The sequence below is a fragment of the Coenobita brevimanus genome, chromosome 75, assembly GCF_032717465.1.
Source record: "Coenobita brevimanus isolate Jiangsu-jjx chromosome 75, ASM3271746v2, whole genome shotgun sequence".
NCBI classification, from domain to species: domain Eukaryota; kingdom Metazoa; phylum Arthropoda; class Malacostraca; order Decapoda; family Coenobitidae; genus Coenobita; species Coenobita brevimanus.
Window position 1 is genome coordinate 21,931,731 of NC_137028.1, and position 19,716 is coordinate 21,951,446.

The following is a 19,716-nucleotide window of genomic DNA, read 5'->3' on the forward strand; positions in this document are numbered from 1 at the left end:
TTAGGAAACAGAGATAGACAGGAGTTCAACATTATAAGAGAATAAAACTGTCAAACTATTTATTACTGGCTTTAATACTCACACAGCTTCTTTGCTGCTGCTCACAGATCTTATTAAGTGAACCAGGAGTTTGTTTTATAATATCATTGATCACCAGCAGCAGAGTTCAACATAGACATGTCTTTAATGACAAATCCACACCTTCCCCCCTCCCCCATAAGAGATAAGCTTTTTTTCTTTTGTTTACAGTAAGACAACATTTGTGCACTTAAGGGTTGGTGCGGGCTGGAAGAGGGAAACACTTCACAGGACAGAATAATTAGTAACAAAGAAGGAACAGCCTGGAGACTTAGCTACTGTTCAACCATCTCTCTTCCATGAAAGAGGAGGCATTGGAGATGATGTCTGTGATATTGGTGCCTTTATAAATATACCAGTATGAACTTTGACACTACCTTTCCATGACAGTATGCTACCCATTTATTCCCACCATAATTATTGCAAAAAGCAACTACTGCATTGTAAAGGGCTGGACAGACACCCTCACTCTTTGTATTAATTCCCTTGAATCCTGGGGACTACCTTTTTAGTATAACCCTGCTATTATCAGACTACTTTATTCAACTTGGGAAAGGCCTCCCATAGTGAAGTGGTTTACTGATTCTACATCTAACTCCTCCTAATCGAAGACTTTATCTTACATTGAATAAAAACATCAGGAGACGGCAGGAATAACAGTGGACAAAAGAATCTCCAAACTCAATGGGTTAAGAGAAAGCTGTGGCTGCTGTACTGCTAAACATGTGTGCTCAAAAGATGGTCCACAACCCTTACAACAGACCCAGAGGGAAGTCTACAAAGGATTACCTCTGATATTTTTTATCACAAGGCTCTATAAAAGATCTATCCATCTCACTTGAATATATGGAACAATGATGATGATGATGATGGTGAAGATGATGATGATGATGATGATGATGATGATGATGATGGATGATTGATGACTGACAATGATGATGATGATTATTTTCTAAACAGGCACTACACCAACAGAATGCTACCACAAAACATACAAAGGCTTCTGTCAGATCTGCAGCCCTACTTATGTCAGACATAATTTATCTGCAGCAGTCAGTCCCATCTATATGCTAAATCTCAACTTGGTATCTGTATGTGTACCAGCCTTCTTGGAGGGAGAGTGATCAGTCAGAATTCGCTCTTTCTCATGCTGGCCAAAATTAAGGGCAGTGCATGTGAATTTTAATTATGGCTGTGTTTGTATATGTGTGTATGTAACAGTCAGTATATGGCACCAGCATGAATCAACATGGTACAGTTATATTCATAGCTTGAAAATGGACATACTATCAGTACCCACTTAAATGTCTGCCAAAGATGAATCCAACCCAAACTCAAGGTACCACAGATCTGGAGATGAACAAGATATCCACTTAACCATACTTCCAACTTACCCATCACAGGGCCCAGCAGCCAGTAAAACAGTTGATCAATAGTTCTTTCTTATTAATTTGTCAGAAATTAACATTCTTTTGTAGCTTGTTTTCCATGGCCTGGTTTCATACGAAGAAAAAACTATGGCTTTACATTCTCCCCACAGCATTTCTTCATGGCTAGTGCTATGTTCTTGATTTAATCTCTTGTTATAGCCCAGCATTCAAGATGGAAAGGTGTCAATTTTAAGGCCTGTTAAAATGAAAAAAGCATAGTGATGTGTGTTGTGAGACAGGTGTTCTTAATGAGGAAAGAGGCCAGGAGTACATACAGTCTATCCATCATAGGGTCCAGCAGCCAGTAAAACATTCCGCCTTGTGAAGTGTGTTGTGAGGACTGGTGTGTTCTTGGTGGGGAAGGTGCCAAGAAGAAGAGACTCACTGCAACGCTTGATATCAGGGTTGCTGGCCACATTGATGTCTTCGTCATGATTGTCCTCCATCACACGGCTGAAGTCCCATAACTTCACACAGTTGTCCAGCCCTCCTGGGTAACATAAGAAAATGAGTTATTCAAAAGATATATATATTAAATGATTATTCAGTCATTAAATCAATGTGATAAAAAATAAACTATTACAGCACATCAGAAACTAGTAGTTGCCTTGGTAGTGCTGTAAAATCATGATTTTATGGATATGTGATTTTCTGAGAATAATTATTCTCTAAAATGAATGCAAAATATATAAACTAAATAAAATTGTAAATATACCAGCTGAATATGGCAGAGTTTACCTGCAGAGTTAGGTTGCTATTCAGGATAACATTTGCAGCACTGCTTGGTGGATAATGCTTACCAGAAGTCACTCTGGGTCAGTACAATAAGCCCAGTGTCTAGTGAGTTTATGTGAAATGTAAGTTAGTCTGCTTACAAAGACAGGGTTTTCCTCCATTATTGTATATCAAGTGGGCTAATTTTGATCCTTCTATTTGTCAGGGTTCCCCCCTCAAATACTAGATTCACCATCATCATGTATTTCAAGGAAGTGAGTTACTTAAAATTTGCTTGTCTTTTTAGTCAGTTGTTTACCAGGAAGCACCACTAACCCTCCGCCAACCCACTTGCTCACACGTAGGGAACACATATGAGTTGGTTATAGGGTTACCAACCAGTATATTAAATGATTTCCTGACTTACAAGAAGTCACTTGGTATGTCACTCAATGCAAAGGCACTACATTGAGTGAGGGGATGATGGGCACCCCCACCAACCACAAACAGAAATACACTGAGGTGGTTTGGCCACACAGAGAGGATGGAGAGTGAGAGACTAATAAGGAGAATGTATGTGAGCGATGTGGAGAGGGGGAGAGGAAGGAGGAAACTGAGGATGAGATGGAGGGATGGAGTGGAGAGGTATACGAGAAAGGTTAGTGTAAACTGGGGGGAGGGCAATGAAATGACAAGGGACAGGGTGACATGGAAGGAAAGACTAATGAAGAATTAGCTATATAGCACAGCAGGAGTAGAGGGGAAATAAAGATCAGAAGAAACATCGAAATATCAAGAAGAGGGGTAGGACAGAAGAGCAGAAGAGGACAGGAAGGAGAGAAGGACTGGAGACAAAATAGACCCTTTTAGTATCTTCTTACAACAAGCACAAATACGTGCTGGGAAAGTATTCGTTTTCCCCCTTCCAAGGGGATGGGGGTGTGTGGACAACATGAAGGCAATTTGCTTGTGGCCACCCCTTATGGGATTAGGGCATCTGGCTATAAACAGATAGAACTGCTTAAACAACTGACATGAAAGTGGAAAATGGCAGCAGCCAGGTCAACTGAGGTGGTGCTTGTGGTGCAAGGGTACAGTAATAAAGTGACAATGTCTGAATGCACGAGTTCAGTCCGTAAACAACATGACATATTCTGCAGTATCTGACAATTACTGTTGTAGTACTGCAACAGTTTGTCATTAGTTAATATCAGATCAACATCACTGACATACTGTTGCATATGTAAACTTTAAAAAATAAAGTGGATGGTGATCATTAGTTCTGGGTAATGGTCAAGTGTTTTTATCCTCCACCTAACAAAGTCGGAGGAGAGGGTGTTGTTATCACTGGGATCAACAGGTGTTCATCCATAGAGGTGGGTGGCAGGGCGGCTGGCCGGGTGTAGAGATTTCGTTTCCAGGCCAGAACTCGGAAAGTATTCACAATACAGTAATGAAATTTCACTTAGTTATGTGTCATATACTGAACTGGTGCCTTCTGATTGGTAGAATGCTGTGTAATTTTTTTATTATTATTTTTTTTTTTAACAATGAAAAAATAAAAAATGTACTTTTTTCCAGATATTTCAATGTGGCCTGTGCAAGGAATCTGAAGGTCCAGGTTATGCGTCCTCAAAGCATTCTCCTTACGCCCACCTTTAAAAGAAAAGATTGGGGGGTGGGTGGGGCATTTTGTACCTGGTTAGGTGTAAAGGGAGCTTGGGAGTTATGTGCTTGGTCAAGTGGAGGGCTGCAACAGCATAGTGTTGTCTATGTTGTAATCAGGCACCACATTCATAAAACTTCTTATCATATAAAAACATTTATTTTATGCTTTTATCTTAGTAATGATATCAAACACTTCAAAACCATCCCTGGGTGAATAACAACAGGAAAATGTGACACACAATAATAATTCTGACCATAATTCACTGAAATGGAGAGCTGGTTATCATTCTAACTGCCAAGATCTTGGGAGAATACGATCACAAAACAAGTGATGCAATGTTACATTTAGTGAAATACAGTTCGGTAAATGTATTCCATTTTTCAGTCATTTTTCACACAATCCTCAAATTCATAGGCAGAACCTGTTATTCTGTAAGGGCTAGGATTACAACTGAGGAGTTGAGAGGAAGGATAGGACTGGGGTGTATTAGTTTTGTGATGAGGACGGGTATACTGAGATGGTCTCGGGATGTTGAGAGGATGAAGGATGACAAATGGGTGCAGAAGGTTAGACATGTTTATGTCAGAGGTGGGCTTGCAAGAGGCTGACTGAAAAAGGACCTGGGATGAGGTCACAGAGGTGACCTCAGGGATAAGAGACTGAACAGAGAAGGCGCCAGAGATCGAGCAGTGTTGAGAGCCACCATAAGGTGACCATGACAGATGCAAACAAGCATGTTGGAGCCTTTACAAGTGAGATCATGACAATGACAATTTTCAAGCAGGATATTTTTCAAGTGATTATATCTATCTATCTATCTATCTATTGCCAGATGCCACAATCCCGGAAGGGATGGTCATTTGACTTTGAGTTATTTGTTTTACGGGGAGGGGCACTAACCCTCCACCAACCCACTTGTTGACACGTAGGGAGCACGTATGGTTTGGTTATATGGTTACCACCCAGTGTTGTAAATGGTTTCTTGGCTTACAGGAAACCATTTGGCTTGTCACTCGCTGTAAAGCCACTGTAAAGGAAAGAAAAGCAATAAGAAGTGACAGGAAAGATGGGAGAAATAGGAAGAGAGGAGGGCAGGCACAGAAAAAAGATGTAGGCAGCACTACATAAGTGACTTTATGCATGTTCCAATTACAACAAGAGGATGACTGGAGAGGAGACGTATATGAGAGAGGGGGGTGTGAGCTGGGAGCAGGGCAATGAAATGGCAGGGGACAGGACGACATGGAGGCAATTTGTTTGTGGCCACCCCTTATGGGATTAATGCATCTGGCAAAAGATAGATACCTAGATAACTGGTATAGGTCAGTTCTCAAGTGCTAGGTGGCTCCAGGAAGTGTCTAACTTAGACTGTGAGATTAATAAGGATGGTATTCAATTGTAGCCTACTAGGATAAGACAGGGGTAGTACTTTTGATTCTCTGGGGAAAAAAAAAAAGTAAATAAAACCAATGAAAAGGCTGTGGTCTCGAACAATTTTGTATAAGCAGTGTTTCACTGTATGAAAAAAAATCAAATGGTAAGTTTTAAAAAGAATAAAATGGTTAAGTATTTTAAAAAATTATTAGTATATTCAATAAGTATTTAGTCATGAAATTACTATACGAAAAAATACATAATTGCAATACATTACAAAGTATCATTAAATGACAGGACCAACTTGCCAAGGCCCGAGCTCCTACGCTCCTCATGGAGCAACGTAGGATTGGATGATGGATGGATGGATACAAAGTATCATTTGATTCATAAAACTGTTAATGATATCACCCAATACCATGATAACTACTTTCAGATGTAGGGGTCTCAGGCTACAATTACTGTAGTCCAGGAAAATACAGATTATGACTGTAGAAATCAGAATGCAATAATCAAATGCTGAGACAGTGGGAAGCTGGAATAAAGTCAAGTGCACATAAAGCCTTTAGTAAATAAAAGTTGCTCTGAAAACTGATGTTTTATAATGAAATGTAAAAATCTGCTGCAAAATTTATACATAAAAGCTTTTATGCCTTCACAGTATTTTTGAAGTGGGTGGTAGGTGAGGGCGCTCACCATCCACTCACTCGACGTAGTGTTGATTTGGGTGTCTGCCCTTTCCTCTCTTCTTTCCTTCCACTTCTGTCTTTCTTTCCTTCATTCTTTCCTCTTCCTTCTGCCTACAGGTGATTTTAAACTCTTCTGTCTTTCTTTCCTTCACTCTTTCCTCCTCCTCCTGCCTATGGGTGACTCTACACTCAGTGACAAGCCAAATGGTTTGCTGTACACCAGGAAACCATTTACTACGCTGGGTGGTAACCATATAACCAAATTATGGCGCCTGGTGGTTCAGTGGGCAATTAAGGGGCTCCAATTGGATTGAGCCTGTGTAGGTTTATATCCAAGGGGTGGTTGAAGTTTATTGCTCATGTATTGCCACTCAGGGATGAGTGAGGCTGGTCACTCTCATCTTAAATGTCAGGACCAACTTGCCTAGCCCCAGGCTCTTATGTTCCTCATGGGCGGCATAGGACTGGATGATGGATGGATGGATGGATACTTTGTATAAGGGTAAATCTACACGAGAACTTTTCTGGTCAGCATATTCAGTCAAATGTTCATTCATAAAAAGAAATCTATCTATCCATCTACAGCCTGATGCTATAATCCTGTAATAAAGGGAACATGTATGGGTTGGTTACATGGTTACCACCCAGCACTGTACAGTAAATAGTTTCCTGACTTACAAGAAACCATTAGGCTTGTCACTCAATGTAAAGCCACCTGAAATGGAACAAAGAGTAACAAGTGCATGCAGTATTGCCATGCAATACAAAATCCCCTACCGGATGATAACCATACATAGGAAATTGACCTTGGGAGCAGATGGCTAGTTGTTCCGCACAACACTCTGCCATGGTACGGGGAACAATTGTGTGAACTTACATCAAAATCTGTCCATGTATGTGGCAGTTACAGAGAGGATATGAATGTGGGTATGGCTGTTAAGTATGACAGCACCCTACCTTGTTTGAGCCCCAAGAGTGACCTTGACTTGGAAGCAGATGGCTGGTTGTTGTGCATGTTTGAAGTTACAGTATATTAAAATCTGTCCATGCATGTGGAAGTTACAGAGTGGACACAAGATTGCAGACAGGCAGCACCTGACCTTGTTTGAGCCCCAAGTATGACCTTGACCTTGGGAGTGGATGGCTGGTTCTTGCGCACAATACACTGTCATGGTATAGGGAACAACTGTGTCAAGTTATATCAAAATCTGCCCATGCATGTGGAAGTTACAGAGCAGACATGAAATTGTAGACGTACTGACAGAACCGCGCAAACCTATGGTCCCCAACCGGTTTCACCAGTAGGGACTAATAAAAAGTGACAGGAAAGATGGAAGAACCAGGAAGAGAGGAGGGCAGACACAGAAAAAATTGATAATGGTGATAGAAGTAGGCAGCACTACATCACGTGAGTGGATAATGGCTTAATATAAATGATAACACTGGCCTGATCAAGAGATACACTTTTTGATAATGCCGGGATCCAGACAATGTGAGATGCATTACAGTATCAAAATAAACAGAGAATGGTCTATATAGTGCTTGTTTTGTCATGCTGGCATACTATATGTGAACAACTGGGGTTTAACTGGTGGAGTTCAAGGGGTATATTGATCAAATATATCAGGCAGAAGTGGCTGGTCACCTTCCATAATTGAACTAAAGAAGCCTAGTTCCAGACCCCTATGCTACTGATGAGGTGATATAAGACTGGAAAATGGTGAATCCCCTGAGCTAGGACCAATGGACCATATAACTCTGTATGGTAGGAGGGATCTTTGGAGAGACTGCTGCATCTCTCACCAAAAGTATGCTACCCTGGTGTGGGTTCAAACAGGTAATCCTACAGTCGTGAAACGTGACCGCTACTACTCAGTTATTCTGACCTCTAGGGCTGGAAGATGAATTAATTTTAACACTCAAGACCGGGGACATGCATGACACATGTACTTTTATATTTTTGAAGGTCTTGGTCCTGTATGCACATGTCAGCTTATTTTCCACCAGTGCTGGGTCCTTAGCCTTTGACTGCTGCTGGTACTATGAGCAGGAGAGTAGGCAGGACACCATTGGAGAAGGCTGCGGGTGTGTCTGGGTTGATTGTTGAAATGATAAAATCCTCAGGAGATGTAGGAGTGAGTCTAGTTACTGATTTGATAAATACAATTATATATGAGTGTGTTGTCACAGCTGTCTGGCTCAAAAGTGTGATTATAAATGTATATGAGGGGAAGGATGATGCCCTGGCAAGAGCTAATTACAAAGGCACTAAATTTTTGGACCAGATAATCAAGGCAATACAAAGAGTCCTAAAAGGTATGATTAGGGGAAGAGTGAATGTACTGATGAGATGCAGTTTGGGTTTATGCCAAGCAAAGGGACCATTGATGCCATATTCATTGTCTGACACTTTTAGGAAAAATATACACAAAATAAGAGGGAGATATACTATATTTTTGTTCTTGTTGTTGATTTAGAGAAAGCCTTTGATGAAGTCCCAAGGGAGGTGGTGAAGTAGGCAATGAGAAAGCTTGGGATCGAGGAGTGGTTGACTAGAGTGGTTACCGCATGGCTGCATATGTGCACCCAGGTGAAAGTGAATGGAGATTTGAGTGATGAATTTTTTGTGAATGCTAGTGTGTATCAGGGGTCAGTCTTGCCCCTAACAGTTTGTTGTGGTGCTGAAGCTCTCTCATGTGACTTAGAGAAATGGACTCCCAAAGGAAGTGTTGTATGTTGATGATCTGGTGTTGATTACAGAGAATGAAAGGGAATCAGGGATTTGAGAGTAAATGCAGATAAAACTAAAGTGATGATATCTAGGGCTGGTGGCAATAATGTCAAAGCAGAGGGAGTGTGGCCATGTGTGGTTTGCCACAAGGACGTAGGAATTAACTCCATCCTGTGGACTGTTTGTAATACATGAGTGCATAGATGTACTTGTATTGGAGGTAAACTGCAAGATAATGCTGATTCTGTGTGTGCGGTGTGTCGGGGAGAACCTATAGAATGTCCTGTATGAAAGGACTGATCTTGCTGGTGAGTCCCTTGAATGTGTAGTATAGTTTTGTTATTTGGGGGTCATGTTATGTGCTGGAGGTGGGACTGGATCTAGCTCTGAGGCTATGGTAATAAATGGTGGGAGGAAGTTCAGGGAGCCACTGTCTCTCCTGACATTGAGAGGGCTCTCCCTCTGTGTAAAGGGATCCTTGCATGCAGAATGTGTTTGGAGTGTAACGTTGTATGGTTACTGAGACCTGGGCAGCAGAGGAAGAGGTAATTGAGTGTGACCTCAGGGATGCAGTACTGAACAGGAAGGCTGCCAGAGATCAAGCAGCGTGGACAGCCACCATTAGGTGATCAAGGCCAATGCATGGAAGCATGTTTGAGTCTTTATAAATGATACTATATGACACAAATTATTCACAGTAGTTGTCCTTGATTCTGGCCAGAGTTTGGCAGAATGGGCCCTCCAAGGCTCACCCGCCCATGGTGGGATCCCAGTCAATGCCATTATGCATGGCCATAGTTTTAACCTAGGGATGAATTCTGCATAGTGGTAGGTTGTCTCTCAGGCCAGGGTGGGAAACCTGAGGGACACCCTTCATAAAAGGGCCATCACTGGCCTCAATACTGACAAGGCATAAGGGCCTGATGGAGTCCCTCCTGTTGTTCTCAAGAACTGTGCTTCTGCGCTTATACCCTGCCTAGGCAAACTCTTTCGCCTTTGTCTATCAACTTATACCTTTCCTTCTTGCTGGAAGATTGCTCTCATTCAGCCAGTCCCAAAGAAGGGTGACCATTCCCAACCCTCTAACTATCGTCCAATTGCTTTAACATCCTGTATCTCAAAAGTTTTCGAGTCAATTCTTAACAGAAAAATTTTAAAGCATCTTTCCTATCACAACCTTCTTTCTGATCGTCAGTATGGGTTCCGTCAGGGACGCTCCACTGGCGATCTTCTCACCTACCTTTCAGACTCCTGGACATCCTCCTTTCGGGACTTTGGCGAAAGCTTGGCCATTGCACTTGACATCTCAAAGGCTTTCGATCGAGTCTGGGATAAATCTTTAATTTCCAAACTGCCCTCTTACGGTTTCTATCCTTCTATCTGTGCCTTCATCTCTAGCTTCCTTTCTGGTCGTTCTATAGCCGCTGTTGTAGACAGCCATCGTTCTTCTCCTAGATCTATCAACAGTGGTGTTCCTCAGGGCTCTGTCCTATCACCAACTCTCTTCCTTTTATTCATCAATAACCTTCTAAGCTGTACATCTAACCCTATCCACTCATATGCTGATGACTCCACCCTTCACCTATCCATTCGGTTCCCGCAACGTCCATCTCAGCAGTTACTTCAACAAACAAGGGACGAGGCTATGGCACACCTAATGTCTGACTTGGCTCGTATCTCTGACTGGGGTAAAAATAATCTGGTTGTTTTTAATGCATCAAACACTCAGTTTTTACACCTATCAACCCGACAAAATATTCCCCAGGTATACCCACTAATGTTTAATGATATTCAGCTTAATCCTGCATCATCCTTGAACATGCTTGGGGTTTCATCTACTCGGGACTTATCTTGGAAAGATCATATTACATCTCTCGTAAAATCTGCTTCCAAGAGATTAGGTGTGCTAAGCCGACTCCATTCCTTCTTCACCCATGCACAATTGTTGATTCAGGGGTTTTATCCGCCCCTGTGTGGAGTACAACTCTCATGTGTGGGGAGGCTCCCCACATACAGCTCTTCTCAACAGGGTGGAGTCAAAGGCTTTTCGTCTCATTAACTCTCCTCTTCTTACTGACTCCCTTCAACCTCTGTCTCTTCACCGCACTGTTGCATCTTTATCTCTTTTCTATCGCTACATCAATGGTCACTGCTCCTCTGAACTGTCCGCATGCATTCCTCCTCCTCTACAACGGGCGCGTAGCACCCATCTAGCAGCAAACTCTCATCCCTTTTCTGTCCAACTCTCTGATGCAAGACAACCGTTACTCCCAGTCTTTCATTTATGCAACAGGTCAACTCTGGAACTGTCTCGCTCTGTCTGTATTTCCTGCTTCCTATGATCTCCAGTCTTTCAAACGTAGTGTGTCCCAGCATTTCGAAATGATCGGATCTTGAATTTGGCTCTCTCTTGTATTTTGTTTTTCTCTTGGAAGGAACAATAACTGCGGGCTTGTGGCCTTTGGTTCCTTCTTCCTCGCATTAAAAAAAAAAAAAAAAAAACTCAATCCTTGTAAATCCCGTGTTCATAAATCACGGATTCGTAAATCACGGCTATGTGGGTCAGACTGCCGGCAACCTTATATCACTGTTAAGTCACAAAAATCGCGGACCTAGGCACCCAAGTGGGCCTTTTCCGAGGAGAACCGTACACCGCGGCATTCAACCTGAAAATCGCGACCCAACAACCAATCATCTCACGTCCCTGGTGGCATATGTGCACACTAATGCCACCATGTTGTTGTTGTTTTTGTCCCGCAAGTCCGCACACTACAGACCGTCGCCATGGAGTACGAGAGCTATCTGCCTTTTTTGTGCAACTTCCCCCCGCCTCCTACCTGCCATGGCCCCTCCCGACCCCCCGACGAAGTGCTCTAAGCAGTATGGCGCCAAGAAGCTGCCGCAGTTGTCGTACAGTCAACGTTTGGAGCTCATTTGTCGTGTTGAGAAGGGAAAGAAGTTTTCAAAGCTGGCGAAAGAGTTTGGGAAGAACAAGTGCTGAGAGGTTCTAAGTTTTACCAACACCACCCCACTTCATTCACTTTAGCAATTTTGTCATAGGATTAAAGTGAGATCCCTTAACATGGCTTATTTCTATTTAATACATGCACTGAATATTCCTAAATTTGTATGTTTGTGTTTGATGGTGCCTAGATAGGTGTAGGTAGGGTGCTGTGGGGGCAGGTTGGCCAAAGTCCAGACCCAAATTAATTTTTCACACAGGAGTTATTATTCATAAATCACAGAATTCGTAAATCACGGCAGTGGTCCAGACCCAAATTGCCGCAATTTATGAGGATTGAGTGTACATTTCTTCAACCCAACATTTTAATACTTCCTCCAATTCTGTACATTTTGTTTTTCTGAGAGGCAGTTTGGTTCTTGATACAGTTGGGTGAGCACAGGCTTTCAAACTCTCACTAGTTTTTCTGACCGTACTGATGCTATGTTCATCCACCATGAGAACAACAGTGCCCTCACCATGCTCTGGTTTATCAAATATTTTAACTTTTCCCCTGATAATAAATGTTTTCCTTATCTTCTTAGCAGTTTTATTGCAAAGCACAGCACCAGCTGAGAATACAGACATCATTAACTGTTAATTATAAACCACTTGGTCACAACAGAAGGAGCCGTGGGAGTAAATGATAGGCAATAACATTTCTAAACACAAAAGTCATACACACAATAATGGGGTAGGTCATGTGTGGGTGGGTTTTGGTGCACAAAGTCCCGCTGGAGATAGACAGAAGCACAAAACACAAGCTGTAAACAATTTCACTTACCTAGAAATCTGATATATAAATAAAATATACCCATTTTGTTTTTTTCAGCAATTATATGATGGTATTGTGTTATTACCACATGGAGAAACTAAATGTTTATGTTACCATAAAGTCAGTCATAAATTGTAAACTGTATTACTTCATGACCCTATGATACTGTACAGTACAATAGTGTATGAGATGCAGTTGTTTCTATACTGTACAGCTAAATACTAACCTGAGGCCAATATAGTGCAGTCTCTGGAAAAACAGATGGTATATATTGTGGATGTATGAGAGGCCATTTCTGCAATGAGGTGGCCATGTGCCATGTCCCAGATGAGCACACGCTTATCTCCACCAGCAGAGGCCAAGTACCGGCCACAAGGTGAAAAGGCTAAAGCGTCTATTACATCCTGGAAAAAAGGCATTCACCTATTAAAATATAATACTTTTATGACACTGGTAAGATATGAGAATTACAGAAACTTCTGTGCACAACATCTAGCAATACAGTGATCCCTTGGTTATCATACAATTGGTTATAGCGGTTTTCATTATCATTGGTAAAACAAAACCAGCTCTCCTGCCACTGACACATATTTTTGGTAAAAAAAAATGTTGTTATTGTGCATCAGAGCTGGTTTCTGCCAAAAGTTATGATCCAAAATCTGTGATTTTGTATGGCTTTGCGGGATTCAAAGATGAGTCCTTACAAGGAATCCTCAACTTACATAATTAATTAGTTCCTGAAGCTCTTAAATAAGTAGAATTTTTACCACAGAAATAACTGTCAACATAGTGAAAACATTGTAGCCAATTACCACGGAATTATTTACTTCTACAATCATGTCATTATTGGCTACAACTGGTCAGATGGCTAGACAGACTGGTGGGGTGGGCAGGGGGAGTGGGATTGCTGGGCAGGGTTGGTGCATTGGTGGGTAGTGGGAAAATAGATTCATGGTTGTAATAAATCAATAGGGAATAATATTCCCTATTGATATAGTATATCCCTGGGGATATGAGTCCAAGGTAGAACATACGTTCAGTTGGTATAAAAGGAACCCAGTGGTCTTCTCCCACAGGGAAGGTGTCCATTCAGGTTCTCAGGCAATACCAGTAAGCACGATCACAGGCTTTTACCCAAGCAATCCCAGGTACCCCCACTAGTGTTTAATATGATTTGTGCATAACAATTCTCTATCTATCTATCTATTGCCAGACACCATAATCCCATAAGGGGTGGCCATTTGACTTTGAGTTATTTGTTTTATGGGGAGGGGCACTAACCCTCCACCAACCCACTTGTCGAGAAGAAGTGAACATGTATGGTTTGGTTCTATGGTTACCACCTAGAGTTGTAAATGGTTTCTTGGCTTACAGGAAACCATCTGGCTTGTCACGCAATGTAAAGCCACCTGTAAAGGAAAGAAAAGCAATAAGAAGTGACACGAAAGATGGGAGAAATAGGAAGAAGGACGGCAGGCACAAAAAAAGAATGATAAAGGCTAAGGAAGAAGTAGGCAGCACTACATCAAGTGAGTCGATGATGGTTGCCACCACCTACCACTAAAAGAATATCTATCTATCTATCTATAGCCCGACGCCCTAATCCCGCAAAGGGTGGCCGCAGACAAAACGCCTCCAAGTCACTCTGTCACCCACCATTTGACTACCCTCCCCCCAACTCACCCCCCCCTCCCTCATATACCTCTCAACTCCATCCCTCCACCTCATCCTCGGTCTACCCCTCCCTCTCCCTCCCTCCACCTCACCCACATACACCCTCTTAGCCAGTCTTTCATTCTCCATCCTCTCCACATGTCCAAACCACCTCAGTGTATTTCTCCTAATCTTTTCAACCACATCCACATCTACCCCACAACGTTCCTTCACTTCTTCATTCGTCAACCTGTCCCTCCATGTCACTCCACATGCTCCTCTCAAGTAACTCATTTCCACTGCTCTCACTCTTGACTTGTTCCCCTCTTGCAAGGTCCACGCCTCGCTTCCATACGTCAGGGTAGGGATCACAATACCATCATGCAGTGACTTCTTAACTTCCATACTCACCTCCCTATTTCTCATCACTGCTTTCAGTGTGCCAACAACCTTCCTTCCCTGCTGTACCCTTTCACGTACTTCATCCCCCAAAGTTCCATCCTTACTCATCACACTACCCAAGTACTTGAATGAACTCACATTCTCCATATCCTCACCATCCAACCTCACTGCACACTCTGTGACTTCATTCCTCTCAAACACCATAACTTTACTTTTGTTTATATTAACTTTCAGCTTCCTCCTCCTACACACTGTCCCAAATTCATTCACCAAACCTTGCAACTCCCATTCATCTTCACTCAACAATACTGTATCATCAGCAAACAGCAACACCGGAAGCTTCCAAATCTCACCCTCATTCATTAGGGCCACCCCCACATCCACTGCCCTACCTTGTACCTCCTTTACGACCCCATCCATATATATATTAAACAGCCATGGAGACATTACACACCCCTGTTTCAGTCCCACATTGAGATCAAAGAACTCACTCAGCTCACCATTCACTCGCACCGTAGCCCTAGCTCCCTCGTATATACCCTTCACAGCACTCAACAATTTCCCTCCACTCCATATATTCTTAATACCTTCCACATACCTTTCCTATCTATTCTGTCATAAGCTTTCCAAGTCCATGAAGGCAGCATACACTTTCCTTCCCTTCTCTAGATACTTCTCCACTAAACATCTTAGAACAAATATCTGATCTACACACCCTTTTCCCTTCCTAAATCCCCTTGTTCTTCTCCAACTAGCTCCTCTGTCATATGCCTAACCCTATCAATGAGTATTCTACCATATATTTTACCAGTCACACTAAGAAGGCAAATACCCCTATGGTTACCACATACTTCTCTCTCCCCTTTTCCTTTGTACAGAGGAACAATTATACCTGATTTCCAGTCCTCTGGAACCCTTCCCTCTTCCCAAGCCAATCTACACAACTTCCATATCCACTCCACAACAATCTCACCCCCATACCTAAGCATTTCACCACACACTCCATCAATTCCTGGGGCCTTTCCCAACTTAATCTTCTTCATCGCTTCCACTACTTCCGACCTACTGATCTCTTCCTCCCTCCTCTCATCTCTTCTTCTCCCAGCCATTCCCCAACCACTTATACTCACACTGCTCTCACTCTCTACATTCAACAAATTCTCAAAGTGCTCCTTCCATCTCCTCAATTTCTCTCTTTTCTCCACCAACAATCTATTATTCCTATCTTTCACTCCCCTACTATTTCCCCCTTTCACACTGCCTTACTTTCTTTACCTCCTTCCAAAACAATTTCTTACTCTCCCTCCATTTCACACTCAGATTCCTCCCAAACTCTTCATCCACTTTCTTCTTACTCTCCTTCACCAGTCTCTTAACCTCCCTTCTCCTGCTCACATATACCTCTCTCTTCTCTCTCTCATCTTCTCCCCTACCTCTACTCACAACCATTCACCATATGCCTTCTTCTTTTGTTCCACAGCTCGTTTCACCTCATCATTCCACCATGCTGTCCCTTGCACACCCTTGCATCTCCTCCTCACTCCACACAAACCGCCTCACACGCTGCGCTTATCTCTTCCGTGAATATCTTACATACGTCTTCCACCCTTCCATCTGCTCTAGCTCATGCCTTCCCAATCTTTCTTCCACTATGCTCTTATACTCTGTCCTCTTCTCACTATCTTGCAATTTCTCCACTCTTCTCACAGGAGCTGCTTCCTCCTGTCTTCCCCATTCGCCTCCTCAACCACTTTCTTTGCAGCTTTACCTTGGCCATCACTAAGTGATGGTCCGAGACTCCATTCCCCCACCCTCTCCACACCCTTGCATCCAACACTTGTCTTCTCATTCGCTCATCCACACACACGTAGTCTATCATTGCCTTTCGTTCAACAAGTTCACCATCCATCCTCCTCATTACTCTCCATGTATACCGGTGGATCATCTTATGACGAAAGTAGGTGTTGGCTATTGCCAACCCCTTACCAGCACAGATGTCCACCAAAGCACTACCATTCCCATCTACTTCCGCTGGCACACCCCACTGACCAACCACTCCATCCACTCGTACATTCCCGACTTTGCCATTCATGTCTCCAATCAACAGCGTTCTCTCGCTCCTCTCAAACTTGTCCATACATGCTTCTACTCTCGCCCAAAACTCATCTTTCACTCTTGCCACTCGATCCTCAGTTGGAGCATACACACATACAATCGCCCATGCTTGTATACCTACTTTCATCCTCACCCATACAATCCTTGCACCCATTGTTCCATACTCTCTTATATTCTCCTTCCACTTCTTGCTTATCATCAGACATACTCCCTCTCTTGCCCTCTCATTCTCACTGACTCCCGCACATATACCTACACCGTATTCCCATTCTCTCATATGAAGACAATAATAAAGCAAATGTGCAGTTTCTTCCTCTGCATCTGGAGAAAACCGAAACTGCATATCCAGTCCTGTGGTATGTATGCTGATTTCGTTGAAATCCGTGTGCTCACTTTCCTTTATTTTTGATCGTTCATATTTCTGGGAGGATGGGGGCTGACTCCTAAGAGTCACTGTGGATCACGCTCCCCAAATATCACATAGCAAATGAGACCCTATTATACAACATATACTAAGATATCAAAGCAGTTCATCCCTCCTTTCACTATTTCTGAGAATTTTTTATCTCTGTAGGTGACGGGGCTGATCTCCTTAAAAATCCTGGCTGTAAACTGTCTGCAGTGGAAGTCCTGAGTAACCAGACAAACTCACCTGGGAAATTTCATTAAAATCTTTCCCTTATTTCTGATCATTTTCATTTTATGAGGAGCACTGACCCCTCAAGAATCACTGTGGTGGTTCATCTCCCCAAACATTGCATTATGGATGAGAATTCATTCCCCAACATATACAAAGATATCAAAGCCATTTCTGCCCTCCTTCCCTAGGTTTATACCCTTTATCAGTTTTGGAGGTGTGCTGACTCCCTGAAAATAACTGTGGAAAATTTTAAACAGTAGATGTTAAAATGGAACCAAACTGACCTGAGAGGTTACGTTGAAATCCATGTGCTCACTTTCCCTTGCTTATGGTCGTTTTTATTTTAAGGAGGGGGGATGGCCCTCCAAGAATTATTTGAGTCATGTTTCCAAATATCGAATTATGTCTGGGAGTCCATTGTACGACAAGAGCTAAGTCATCAAGCCATATCTGCCCTCGTTTTGCTATTTCTGAGAATTTTAAATTCCGTGAGGAGGAGCTGACAACCTAAAAAAAACCATGGCTGGAAAATTGTATGCAGTGCAAGACCTTCCTAGTAACCAGGCGAACTCACCAGCGAAGTTTCATTCAGATCTATCTAATAGCCTAGGTGAAGGAGTTAAAGTACACACACACACAAACACGTATTCACACATATGCGGGCTGAATATTATACAAGAGTACAGGGCGCGTTGCCGAAAATTATGCCATCCTGCTTAGGAGGATGCATTCTACTGTGAAAAACTGTGATATGTGACCTGAACAACTTACATATTCAAACATCTGATCTACTGGGTAGAAACCTTGCAGGAACAGACCACACAAAATCAGAATATCATAACTGGCTTCAGAATGAGGAGTTTGACTGGAACAGGGAGGGTTTAAAGTCCGCGGATCCAGTGTTTGGCCATTGGCTTTTGATTGCTGTGGCTACTGTGAGGAGTGCAATAGGTTGGATACAGTTGGGGAAGGCAGCAGGTAGGTCTGGATTGACTGCTGAAGTGCCGAAGGCTTCAGGATATATAGGAGTGGGTTTAGCTACTAATCTGAAGAATTCGATTATATACGAGTGTGTTGTCCCACAACTGGCTGAAGAGCAACTGTAAATGTGTATAATGGGAAGGCTAATCCCATGGAAAGTGAAGATTATAAAGGCTTAAAACTTTTCAGCCAGATACTGAAGGTAACAGAGGGAGATCTAAAAGGTGGGATAAGGGAAAGAGTGAATACTTGTGAGATACAGTTTGAGTTTATGAGGTGCTACCCAAAGGTTCCCGAAATTTGAAAACACAGCAGAAGCCAGAAACCGCTTGTCGTATGGTGTGTGGATGCTAGGTGGCAGTGCATGCATCCTTCGTTAATGTCAAGTGGCATTCGTTTTCATTTTCATTTTTGAAGGCTCCAACATGCTTGCATGCATCGGCCTTCGTCACCTAATGGCAGCTCTCCATGCTGCACGATCTGTTGCAGCCTCCCTGTTCAGTCCCTTAACCCCTAAAACGCGGATCGTCGCGTTTGCGACGCTCGGCCACAAGGGCAGGACGGCGGGTCGTCGCGTTTGCGATTTTAGTAAATTTTGAATAACCGCGGGCAAGCAGGCTCCAGCTGGTATTGTCTATCAGTACCACCATCCTCTAGCTACAACTAGCATACTTTACCTTTGTACTACTGACCTCAGTTGTTGCCAAATATCGCGTTTTCCCCCCATACCCCCCCTACCACGGCCCGGCCAGCCTGGCTGTGATACATGGCAGCGCTCTGAGCGCTCAGAACTGTAAATCTGCGATCTCCTCTCACAAGCAGTTTATGCTACTAGGAAACGCTTGTTTCCCCAGTTGTAACACTAGCTTTTGCCTCTGTTTAGTGTCAGTTTACTGCAGGCTTTCAAAGTGAGATTATGGCGAGTTCTAGCTCTTCCCAGTCAGTGCAAGCAGCCGACAGGAACGAGAATAAAGTGGCGGACGTAAGGCAGAATAAAAGCGCGCCGTGGTGATCTTTTGGGAAGTAATATGATTGAAAATAATGTAGTATACATGTTTTTAGCTGTGAAAATGGAAATGTTTGTTGAGTGATGGGAAAACCGCCGCCACAGTGCATGTCGGCCGTACGCTCCGTTGATTTTAGCCTTATTTTCAGTGCTTATTGTACAAATACGGATTCCTAACTACCTTTACGTTGTAGTATAAAGTTTACTGTGACAGAATGAGGCTGTGGTAGAGGGGAAACCGGGTTGCTGGAGGTGTGAAAGTGAAAATTTGGTTACCCAACTTTGCAAGTCTCCACAAGTCCTTGGGTAGTCCACGAAGGCTCAACACCTGTCTCTGGAGAAAGCTGAATGTAAGTACTATCTGCCATACCAAGTATAATGTTCTATGGTTAATCTCTGATTTTTGGCGAATATTTTCCTACAGGTACTCAGACCGCAATACAACCCTGCCACTCGGG

The 19,716-nt window shown here is 42.8% G+C and overlaps 1 protein-coding gene across 1 annotated transcript in view; it reads right to left on the bottom strand.

Annotated features, from left to right (window-relative positions):
* Positions 1-1,768: 1,768 nt before the first annotated feature.
* Taf5 (TATA-box binding protein associated factor 5) overlaps positions 1,769-19,716 on the bottom strand; it is a 255,487-nt gene continuing 237,539 nt past the window's right edge. The window contains exons 11-12 of the mRNA XM_080278918.1: positions 12,688-12,865; positions 1,769-1,998 (exon numbers count right to left, since the gene is read on the bottom strand). Of these exons, the coding sequence (XP_080135044.1) occupies positions 1,787-1,998; positions 12,688-12,865 (390 nt within the window). The 3' untranslated portion in view covers positions 1,769-1,786. The remainder of the gene's footprint in view (positions 1,999-12,687; positions 12,866-19,716) is intronic.